This window comes from Cupressus sempervirens, chromosome 3 (assembly GCF_028749045.1).
Source record: "Cupressus sempervirens isolate cs-2001-9-10 chromosome 3, ASM2874904v1, whole genome shotgun sequence".
NCBI lineage: Eukaryota > Viridiplantae > Streptophyta > Pinopsida > Cupressales > Cupressaceae > Cupressus > Cupressus sempervirens.
In genome coordinates, this window is record NC_143120.1 from 133596094 (window position 1) to 133608943 (window position 12850).

At 34.9% G+C, this 12850-nt stretch overlaps 1 protein-coding gene across 1 annotated transcript; it reads right to left on the bottom strand.

Annotated features, from left to right (window-relative positions):
• Window positions 1-1159: 1159 nt before the first annotated feature.
• On the bottom strand, window positions 1160-10206 carry LOC149565117 (Major facilitator superfamily protein). The gene is made up of 5 exons (XM_089818659.1): window positions 10086-10206; window positions 9719-9923; window positions 7969-8186; window positions 5799-6364; window positions 1160-2378 (listed from the first exon to the last, which is right to left on the bottom strand). The coding sequence occupies exons 1-5, from the start codon at window positions 10086-10088 to the stop codon at window positions 1397-1399; spliced, it is 1974 nt and encodes a 657-aa protein (XP_089674785.1). The 5' UTR covers window positions 10089-10206; the 3' UTR covers window positions 1160-1396.
• Window positions 10207-12850: the final 2644 nt, after the last annotated feature.

A 12850-nucleotide genomic window follows, 5' to 3' on the forward strand; every position in this document is an offset into this window, starting at 1 on the left:
GATCAATCTGAGGCTTTATTTCTTGCCCAGGTCTGCAGGTGGGAGAAAGTTAATTAACAATCCTGACACAATTTTATGTCAGTATATTATCTTATTGTTTGAGCAAATTTTGGAAATGTCTTAAGTTGTACAAAAACATTCATTGATTTGAAATTGGTTCTCTAAAAATTTGGACAAAATTTATACATGGGTACCCAGGCTCAATCCAATTCTGCCAATAATCCACATGGCAAGGATAGAATGGATTTCAAATGTTCAGATCATTAAATGGCAATTCCAGATGTGGGATATGATGGTGAAGATGTTGCTTCCCCACAGCAGAGCAAGAGGTTGTGGAAGAAGGTCAAGTATTAGCTTGTAGATTATCATGCATTGCCTCAATAGTTGTGTGATAATGGGTACATACTATTTACAAGTTTAAGAGTCTATATTTTAAAACCCCTCACATTAAAGCTCCTACTTTAACCCTACTTTGGAGTGTGGTAAAAGTACACGTTCAAATTGTTTATATAATATGGATAAATTTACTTAAATTTCTCATTTATATTCCAATTGTCAACCTTTTTTAATAACTAAATTTGAATTAGTTCTTTTGAATAGTTTATTAAATTTCTAATAAAGAATTAAATTACTTAGCTTAATATCAAGGTCATCTTTATCATTGAAATTATTTTTATAATCTTAGTGAATTTACTTATATGTCCATTTCTATTCTAATTCTCACATTTTTAAAAATAACTAAATTTCAATTTGTTTCATTTTTTTTCGAAAAATTGATTTTGTTTATAATACATGTTTATTTGATATCAAAACTAATTCTGATACATGTGGGGGCCAACACTTTTTATGGACACTTGTTTTACTATATAAAACCTCATTTATTCTTTTGAATCAAATACCTATATTAGTGTATCCCTTGCAACTCCTTTGGGTGGAAATACTAGTAATACAATTAGTTTAATCAATAATTAAAACATTCGTTACTCTGATTTCTTTTTTCTATGAAACATTTCTCTAACAATCCCGTCTATCACGCCGATAGACATAGAAGCAAATAAACAGATGAGTAATATGTCTTTCTTCTATTATTAGACACAATCACGACTCATACATGTAACGAATATATCATATCCTATATCAGTAGTAGGCATCAGTTCAGTTGGGTTGAAAATCGAGCACATTTTTACCTCTTACTCTAGTTATTTTCAGAAAATAGCCCGTGCAGAGCACAGTAAAATGTTCTCCGTAAGATCCTCAAACAGGAAAGGCAGAAGAGTACGGTGTAAAATCAGAAGGGTCACTTCATAACCAGATCTCAGAAAAAGAAAACGAAAAAAAAACTACTTTTATAAAATATATTTACATACATTGAGCAGTACACAACCTGTGCTGATGACTAGACCGATCTGTGGGGTTTCAGAGACTGGATTCTCTCACATTGGGGGCCACCTTGCAACGTGGCCATCTGGAGGCCCATATGGTCCGACGTGGCATCCGATGCGGCGTCCGGGACGTCGGGGGTTCGAGTCTCAGGAGGGGCGGCAGCAGCAACAACAACAGAGACTGGCTTGTAAGTGTAGTAACGCGCACAGAGAAAGTAATAGAAGAGGTTGAGGATTTGAAGGAGAGTGATAAGCCAGTAGAAATATTCCAGCCTCCCTCTGTTGAGATTCGCCGGCAGCCAGTCCGGCGAACTGAGCCTGTGTACGGTGGACACCAGAAACGTGCTGAAATAACTTCCGGCGGAAATGGACGTCCAGAAAAGCGCCGTGGCGGTGCTCCGCATACTTTCCGGCGACTGGTCGTAGAAGAACTCCAGGTGGCCGATCGACATGAATGCCTCCGCTATGCCGTGTAGGCAGTACTGTGGGGCCAGCCAGAAGACGGTGACCGGGATGACAGCCTTTGGCCGGTCGAGGAGGTCGTGCTGCGCCGCGGCCGACTTGCGCTTGACCTCCACGAGACCGGCTACGGCGGTGGCGAGGACGGAGATGAAGAAGCCGATGCCCATGCGCTGGAGGAAGGAGATGCCCCTGCCCCTGCCCGTGATGCGCCGGGCAACGGGCATGAGGAGGCGGTCGTAGAGTGTTATTGTGAGGAGGAGGGAGAGGATCGTGAAGACGGACATCGAGCCCGGTGGGATCTCGAATGACGTGGCACCCACGTGGCGGTCCATGGTTCGGGCTTGCATCAGGGAGAAGGTGTTCTGCTGGGCAGAGGCCGTTATTAGGAGGATGCCCGCTGCCCATATTGGGCCCATTCGGATTATGGACTTTAGCTCCTCTACCTGGTGCACGCTGCATAGCTTCCATGGGTTGGGCCTTGGGGTGCCATCTCTCGTGTCCGTGTCCTGCGGGATTGCGGCCGCGTCAAAGAACCTATCGAGGAGGAGGAGACGATTAGTGATATCAGATTTCCACAATCTATAATTCATAAGATAGAAATAATACAAACCAACAACTTAAATCACACAAGGTGAACTAAAAATGTTAAACATGGTGTGTGGTCTAAGGACAACCGTGTAAGAATGATAAATAATGAAGATGATTGAATTGTCCAAAAAAGAACAACTCAAATCGCACAAAGTAAACTAAAAATGTTAAACATACCAGACTTAATAGGTTGCATAGTGTGTGGTCTAAGGATAACCGTGTAAGAATTGTCAATAATGGTGATCAATGGTGTTGATAGATTACGTTGTGTGAGATTGTTTTGCATAAGATGCCATCTCTCTTGTAACTTGACAATGGATCTATGAGGAAACATATGGTGCACAAACTGATTTGAAAAACTCTAACAAGGATTTAATCTAACAATAGAAATACACAATCTTTTTTTTCACACTTAATAACTTGGATCAATGTTTTTTAATGAATTTGTTATGTCATAAGAGTTGACTTTCTTCAGAATTAATATGTTACCAATAATGTTAAAAGAGTTAACATCCTTTAGACTTAATATATTTGCATAAGAAACTCTCTCTCTTAGAAGAAGATTGGTGATATAGATTTTCACAATCCATAATTAAGTTCTCCAAAAGAAAATGACTTCAATCATACACCATAATCTAAATGTGCTGAACACTCAACATTCTATAGACTTATTATGTTGCCTATGTTGCGTAGTGCGTAGTGCATATGGTATGAGGACAACTGTGTAAGAGTAAGCAATAGTGTTTATGGATTGTGTTCCTAGGTTACATTGTGTGCGATTTTTTGACATTAGATGATGGATCAATGAGAAAAAAAAATATAGAGCAGCCATTGTGATTCAAAAATTCTAACATGATATAATCTAACAATAGAAATACACAACCTTATCTTCACACTTAAAAAAAACATGGATCGAAATATTTTACAGATTCGCTGTTTTAAAAGGATTGACTTACACTCTCTAGACATATTATGTTGCATAGTGTGTGTGGTCTAAGGAGATCCGTGTAAAAGTTACTAGTAATATTGATCATTGACTATGTTTCTAGATTACATTGTGTGGGAGTTTTTTACATGAGATGACATATCTAGATCTCTTGTAACTTGATTCTAACACAAAAGAAACATCTGGACACTAAATAACTTGGATCTATATTTTTTTTTATGAATTCCTTATCTTAAAAGATTAAATAAAAGAAATTTTTTGTTGATATCCACTTTAAACAATCTAAACATTGATCTATATTGCTTTTGGATTAGATTGTTTAAGATTTTTTTAAACAATGTTGGCACAACTTTCAGGGGTCTTGATGATCCAGAGTTATAGGGAAAAATCATAGTGTGATCTGAAATGTCGAATCAGAAAAGAATCTGTTCCAACAATGGGAAAGGAAAACCTCTTTCCCCACTTACTAACTTGATAGACATTTTTTATGGATCAGCTGTGTTAAATAACAATTAAAAAGAAAATTATTATTTATGTCAAAATTTTGCAATATGTAATTATCGATATTGTTTCTGATTTATATCGTATAAGAGTTTTTTATATCAGTACATTTTGAATCCCACAAAAAACAGTTTGTTTTTCTTCCTCATATCTTAATAAAAGATTATGGAGAAATATTGATAATAGAATGTGATCTAATATATTGAAACAAGACTACCATAATCTATTCCAGAAACAATATTACTGAAAATAAAACATAATCTAGTTCAGAACAATATTGCAAAAGACTTTGAGTTCACATCACACTCCAAATAATAAAGAAGTGGAAAAAAAAACTAATAAAATATTACCGATTGATACAAGACTCTGACATAATCTAGTGAGAAAACAGTGAGAAAATTCATTATTCAAGGATTATATCTTTCTAAATGTACCGCACATTGAGATGATTCTTGGAACATTTATTCTTCTACGTTCTTGAACAGTGTGTAAATGGAAATGTGCAGAGATTTTGACAACAGCATAGCAGAACAGTTAAAAGAGGATTTTTGTACTTTGTAGTAAATGAGTTGCTGCTGAATTTGAGACACAACTGAATTCCTTAAAGGCCACCATCCTCTACAGGTTGGAATTTGAACCCGGCCTTTTCATTTTCTGTAGCTACATCAACATGTTTTGTTTACCAGCCGACACTTTCCTATCAAATAATCTACATTGAAGTTGTCAATTGGATTTTGTTTGATTCGTTGTGATCCAAATTACGTACACCCTCTGTATCCAGCACTGTATTTGTGATTTGAAGTTCTCAACAGTATTCACAAAGCAATTCTTATGGATTGTGGAAATCTTTTCACAAAATCCTATCCTACACTGTTGTTTGAACTTTTTCTAACGAGTTCTTTTCTCCATTCTAAAAATTATAAGATTACTTTTAAACTAGTTGTGTATACAACTGGATCCAGATTACATTCAAAGATTTATTATTAAAAAGTTAAAAACAAATCAGATTTGATTATCCGTTATCACAATAATTTAATTGAAAACAGATTGAACAGATTGTTAAGATCTAGAAGATCTAGAATTTCAATATAATGTTTTTTTAATGACAAACAAATTTATACAATCTAAAATGTTAAACAAAAAATGCACATAATAAATCTATAATTTAAATTTAAAATTAAATGACATAAGCTTTAAAAACAATTAAAAATCAATAACAATTAACATTGGAATTGTTTAATATCTTTTTTATTAAACTGAGATACTTCACTATACAAATTATCTTCAGAAGATTTGCATTTAATTTTAAAATTTGAATGTCATTATTATATTCATTTATCCAAAATAATATATTTTTTGAGTTGGTAACTATAGCCGTCAACTATATTATCTACAAATGTGAGACCCTACGCTAGACCCAACTCTCTAAAGATGTAAACGTTCACTACTTTGATTAATTAGATGGGTGATAGATTACAATTTTTTTATTGAATTGTGTATGTTTAAAATCAACTACTTAATGTGACCTACAATATGTCAATAAAATATACATAATTTAATTTTAAAACTTACATTTTATTTCATTTTTTTAAATAGAAAATGCATATCAACTAGATAGACAACTTATATCATTAAGTTTTTTCAACTTGAATTGTATATCCATTCATTCAATAATTCATTATCGACCATTATGAACCATCTTCTTCATAAGACTACTAAATTTCATCTAAAACTTCAAAACCTACTTAGAAAACTTTTCAAAAGCATTATTGAGTCCTACTCTTCTAGAAGCATGATTTAAAAAAAAAAATACTATATCCACAATCAATCATAAAAACCTAAAAACTATTCACAATCAATCCATAATATAGTTTTACAAATTGACATATTTAAAAAAGAGGCAGCAAAGTGGAACTTACGTGAGGTGATTAGTGTGCGTCAAGCATCCAGCGGGGGAAATGGCCAAATCCCTTTCTTTGTCATGGAAAAGCAAGGAAGGATCAGAGGGCTTGTTGAGGTGGCGTTTCCTGAAGGCAGCAACAATGACCTGCAAGAGGCGGGTGAGCGGGCTGCCCATGGGTTTGTAATGGCGGTAAAGAGGCAAACCCATGAAGAAGGCAAATATGGAAAACGCCATTGCAACCGTAGGAATTCCAAGCCCCCATCCCCATCCCACATTCTCCTGAATATAAACTATCACAGTCACCGCAATCAGAATCGAAAGGCCCATGCAAAAGTAATACCAGTTGAAAAAGTTCCACAGCTTTTTCCCCTGTTTTGGGTCCTTCTCGTCGAATTGGTCCGCCCCGAAGGCAACGACGCAGGGTCGAATCCCGCCCGATCCAATCGCAGTTAACAGGAGTGCCATGTACAGGATCGCCAGCTGTCGGGATGACGCTTCCTTGCACATGGCCGGCGCCTTCCCGTCACATGACGGAGGTCGCAGCGTCGGCAGCACGGCTGAGACTGTTAGTATTATCATTCCCTGAAACATCGACAAAGATTCCAGCTTTTCGTTAGAATCTGTGAGATTTCGTCGTTTGAATGGCGTAGGCGTTAAAAAGATTGGATCTTGGTGTTAATTATTATCTCCTGAACCATTTGAAAGGCGAAAACTATTTCTGATATCAATTTAGTACAACGTCCTTTTCGTAAAGTTTCCAATCATAATGGCTCTGTTTGGTTGCTGGAATATGAGTGGAATAGGAAAACGAAATTAGAATATGTTTTATATTAGCTGTTTGGTAAGCTCAATCGGAATTAGGAATAGGAAGACATATTCCAATTTTGCCCCTAAAATGAGCATATGTCTATGCCAAAAAAAATCTGTTATTGGAATAGGCCATTTCCATTTCCATTCTGATTTTTCATTAAAAAATATTTTTAATTTTTTTAAATATATATATATTTTTTTGAATTTTTTTTTTTTTTGATTTTTACTTTTTTCAAATTTTTTCAATTTTTTTTTTAATAACATTTTTTAAAATTATATTTATTTGTTTAAAAAAATGAAAATGAAAATGAATTAACTAAAAAAATAATAAATTAAATTTTTTTTATAGGAAAAATGTTTTTAAAAATACAAAACTTAACCTTATTCCTATTCTATTTTTTTACAATCAAACAATAGATTAACATATTTCCAATCGAATTCCATGTGCACCAAACATGATTGGAATTGCCTATTTTTATTCCCATTCCTCATTTCCATTCCCATTCCATTTTTCTATTCTAATTTTCTATTCCTATGCCAGCAACCAAACGGGGCCAATGTTTTGTGATCTCTCATTAGAAGGAAGTCAGTTAAAAGAATGGAAATGATAATGAACTATGGAGTGTTGTGAAGCAATTGAAAAATGGAAATAGTAATAGATCATGTGATATAAATACTTATACAACACCCCATTGAATTTAAAGAGTATCCAATTGAATTTAAAAACAACAGTCTGAGTTTTGAATTTAAAGAATATTCAATTAAATTTAAACAATATTCAATAAAAGGGACTTAAAAAAGGCTATTATATTGGAGAATTTAATCCAAAGAAACACTATGAACGAAAAGCATATATAGTAGTAAATATCAAATGAAGAGCTAAAATGCTCATAGGGTAACTTAGGATGAGCTCTCATCATTTGAAGTGCAAAAAGGGTAGATGGACGATACCAAACAAAGAGTGCAAGAAGAGAATATGTTCATTTTGCAACAGAGTGAGTGACATTTTCTCATGGAGTGCTCAATAGACAACGACATCTGCTCCAGCAATGGGAACATTCTAGAAATAGGCGATTTAGGTACTTTTTGAGGAAACACAGCTAGACATGACAGAAAATTTAGTGATCAACATTCATGGTCGAAAAGTACACTAAAAGAAGCAGCTTCAAAAACCTAATATTCTAGCACCCTTTGTTGAGGGTGTAGTCTTTTTCTAAGTGCTCCCATAGACTACTTTGACCTTGTAAACATTATTAAAATGATTCATTCATTCATTCATTTTTTTCATTTTTACCTATGTTTAAAGAAATTCAAGCTTTTGTTAGAATATGTAAGTTTTTATCCATTTGAAAAAGATTGGATCCTGGGTTACTTACAATTTGATAGATGATGGAAGCAACCGCAATGGTCCAGAAGCGTCCGGCATAGGCGTCGGCAATGAAAGCTCCCAAAAGAGGCGTCAAACTGGCAGTGCCTCCAAAATTAGTCAGCGTGTTGGCAGCTTTTACTAGCGGTAAGTGAAGCTCTTCTGTCAAATACGACACCATATTGGTCGAGAAACCCACCACTGCCAGCTTCTCACACAGCTCGTTTGCTGTACAAAAACAGAAATATCAATGTCAGCCACCATCTGTGACGACATCATTGTGACCACTCAGATTGTGATTGCTAACTATTCTACTAAAATTTATCTTTTGACATGTAACCAAATCATTGCTCCTTGGCATACAAGTGTCATTAAATTTCTGCAAATAGTGGATTTCTCTTTGGGATATATACCTTTCGGAAAGATAAGAATCTACTTACACTGGACAATGGATGTTGATTTTTTTTGTGGTATCTTAAAGCATTATTGAGCTTTATGTTCTATAAGGAGAACCAATGAACATTGCAAGAATGTACAAAAGATGGGATTCAAAATAGACCAAATGAATGGACTCGCTACTAACTCCAACACATGGGTTGAATATTAAACAGTCTAAAAGAATCAATAACCATATTCTTGATAGTGAAAACGCACTTTTGATACAACCCAAACAAATAATATGCCGACACAGTTTTTAGATGCTATCATATATTATATAACACACATTTTCAATGAACATAAGTAATCTAAAAAAAACGGCTGTTTCTCATGAGGTGGGATTGGATCTGAACGTTGGACAAAAACCAGTTTCTCATTAGGTGGGATTGGAACTAGTGATGTAAACCTTGCACGACTGAACCTATTTCTCACGAGATGGGATTCAAAATAGTGATATAAACCTTGCACAACTTTCAATCATACGATTCAGGTCATAAATTCTTCATAAACTTGGCCGCTCACTATCATAAAGATTTAAATCTCTAGGCATTCACATTGGCCATCTATTCATGACCATATGGAGTGCATTGAAGTGAGGCACTTAGATATCAAGATATCCTCTAAATTTGATCATTACCGGTACTACTAGGCTCTATTAATCTAGGATTCTGATAGATCTTCCAAACTTTGTTTTGAAAGATCTTCCAAATGTCGATAACTAGTGCTAGCATATCCTTAAATGCATGAACTCAAGTTTTTAGAAACTGTTGTCTAGATTCTTCATGATTCACAAGGACCCATTAAAATACAAGAACTTAGGCTTTGGAAACTTCTATCTAGATTCTCCATGATTCACAAGGACCCATTAAATCAACGCCATAAATCTTTTGGAAAGTGGGTCCTTGAATGAATGATTGCTTTTAATAATCATTCACAAAAGCCAAGCAATCTACGAGACCAATGGATGACAAACCCAACCACACTATCAATATCACAAAAGCCAAACAAGCAAGCCACCTAAACAGCTGATCCCAAGGAAGAGCTTATCTCTGAAGATCGATATCTTAAAAACAATAACCTTCCATACAAGGAGCCATTTTGCACTGATATACCCTACACAAGAAGAGAGACCATTACCAACCTCAAGGCATGAACTTTCTAGGAGGCACAAAACAAGGCAAAGGGCAAAGGCATTCGTAGTAAAGCATTGACAAACAATGGATGGAATGAAAGCGTTGAGTGAGACAAACTGACCCATAAAATTCCACCTTGTGGATCTAAATGTAAAAATGGGCTATAAGATATGACAAGATGAAACATACCAAAAATAAAGGGCATGGTTCTCCATCCTCCAAGCTTCTTGTTGGAATGGCCATGAAAACCCACTCCACCCTCAATGTTATCATGTACCAGTGAGGATTTCTCCTCACTCTTCTCATTATCCTGAACCACTGTTTGAACTGCAGTGCAACACATGAAGGGAATGACCCTCCATCGCTTGTTACTCTTCACGCCTTCTTCCGAAGTCTGAAACCAAAACAACAGTCAAAATTACTTAAACACGCTGTCTCATAGATTATGTTTAGTCTCCTGCACATTAAAATTTCATCTATCTATCTATCTATCGAACAAATCATTAGTATCAAGAAGAACAAAAGTGATACAAGAAAGCCATAGAAAATCTCTCACCATTTTGCCCAGCTGGTGGACTTGAAATGATTTCAGTGCTCAAGCAAGAACAAAAATTCCATTCTAATGTTGTGATGAAACTTGGCGTACTTTCCTTCAATATATATATATATACACTCTGAAACCATGCAAGTGGGGTGCCTTACATTAGCAGCAGCTGCTATATAGTGACAACAACCTAATCTAAATATAATTAGGTTGAAATCAAATACTAATAAAGAATGCATGAAATTACAATCTGACAAGAAAAATAATGAACCAAATGGGTCCCCTTCCATTTGTTCCATATCTCTATCTCTAACTCTTTGCCACCATGACCACCCACGCCGAACTTCACAAAACTACGTCAATTGACGTCAATTGTCGGCTGTGGGCGAGTGGTAGACAGAGTGTCCCGGCTATTCACGTCCCTAGGGATTGAAAATTAAGCTACTTTTTTCTCAGAGAAAATCCATTCTATTAAAGAAAATGAAAGACATGGCTTCAAAATCATATCCTCATCTTACCTAATGTAAAAAATCCCAACGTGCCAAAACTAAATGAATTTAAAATGAATGATTGAACAGATGTGGGTACAGAGTTCACCTCTGTGTTACTGTGTACTTAACCAAAAAAAAACAAACGCTAGTGCTTAAAGTTTGAGCGAATCAAAAGTGTGAACAAACACATACAATCAAGAGAAATGGTGCTATCAATAACGACTCTTCAAGATTCTGAAAGCAGTTCTTCCTTGGATTGAACCCTACTTTTGAAGGTCATTGCTTTTAGATGGCATGCGGGATTCCTCATTTACGTTTCATAGAGGATGTTTGCAGTCACTGCCATGAATGACAATGACTCAACTTTGGCACTTCCCAAAGGCTACTAGGTGTCCCTAGTAGAAGTGGGTTTTGTACAATTTGTAAAATTATTAAGGTTATGCTAAGTGCTCATCCACAAATAGATTTCCATGTCATTGTACTATTGGAACTTTGATACGTGAATGTAAATTTTCATTTTATCATGTTTATTGACCTAAAATAAAATGGATATATGTAAAATATATTGTAATAAAGTAAGATAAAATATAAAGACATAATTTTTTTTCATTCACAATCTTAAGTAGCATCACTTAGATCCAATGAGTGCTAAGTGTTCCGTTTATTCTTATGAGAGATGGATTCATGTGTGAATCACTACTCATGATACATGGATCAATGAGTTTGACTCAAAAACTACACTTTTAAATCCTAATATAGCAATATCATAATTATTATACTTGTGCCAAAAAATATTTTATTTAATGGTAAAGTTATTGTAGTAAGCATCAAAATGGTTTTGATTCAAATTTTCCATAAAAAAAGTGTTGTTTTAAGTATTGTGACGCTTCAATGGTTTATTGGAGTTTTAACAATAGTTTAAACAACTCCTTTCATGATTTTTCAATCTCTCAATGTCAAAATAAACTCTAGTTCCGCTCACATTCACATAAAAGGTGGATGAAAGGGGTGAGGGTGAAATTTCACTCAAAAAGGCAATAGAAATATCAAACACTGACGTGAAGGCCAAGAGACTAGCCATTATATGGATGCTTTAGTTGATATTTTGGAACTTAAGTTAGTTGTGATAAGAAGAAATTGGTGAGATAAATATTTCCTCTTCCTCAACTTCTCCTTAGAGGGGTTGTGGTATGGGCCAATAAAAGCTCTGCATACTTAGAACATTGGAAGAGTTACTGAGAATGAAAATCTCAGTTCAATCCTATCTGACGATCTTTTTAAACACAAAGTCTTAGAGCTCTCTAAAAGAGAACTTGTTTTAAATTATGAAATTAGACCCCTGCTATTCCTAAACTACTCAAGAATGGTCTCTTGTTTCTTGGTCGAATGCTAATGGTATCTTCTATATAGATTGTGGTTTTGATTTTACATTGTAGTTTTCTCAAACATGATAGATAGGAATCTTCTTCAAAATAAAAAAGACTATTTTATATCAAGATTTGGTCTCCATCTCAATGTTGGAACCCCCATTTTGATCCTTCTTCAAATGGTACTTAGTTTTCTCCATTAAGGGTTTCTCTTCCTTCTTCTCCTCTAGAATTTAGAGATTATAAAATAATAGCTAATCAAGTGGGTATATTTTTTCAAAATGACCTTAGACCTTTTGAGAAACCACATCTTCCCATCATATTTTGCACTCTTCTAGATTTGGATAAGCAGTGCCCTCTAGAAATATTGATTTCTTCCTTGTTTGGGTTATAGAAATAAAACATACTCAACAAGTCTCAAGATGACTTAGTAAAAGTTCATGTGAGCATAAATCAATCTTAGTTCATTTCTCTTCTCAATGTTAGGATTTTTTTTAATAGAATATTTCAGTTTGTCAAGATTTATCCTCATGAGTGGAGCTTTGTACATTCTCCTTGGTTGGCTTGATCTTTGTTGTTCAAGATCCTGCCCAGAGAAACCTATTCTTCCTTCAAATGACACCATTGGTTCAGATTGTTAAGATTTGTATTCTAAATCAGAATTATATTCTCCTCCACCTATGATTAGAGATCTATTAGAATATTTCTCTTCTTAATGCTAGGGCCATAATGATCAAAATAGTTCTATCGATAAAGATCTCTCATCCTAGGATGAGTTGTGCACATTCTTTCTAGCTAATTTTAATTCTATTGTTCAAGAACCTTCCAATAACTACCTATTCCTCCTTGAGATAATTCCTTGGGCTTAGAGTCTTTCAATCTATCTTCTAAATCACAGTTATTCTCTCCTACTCTTGTG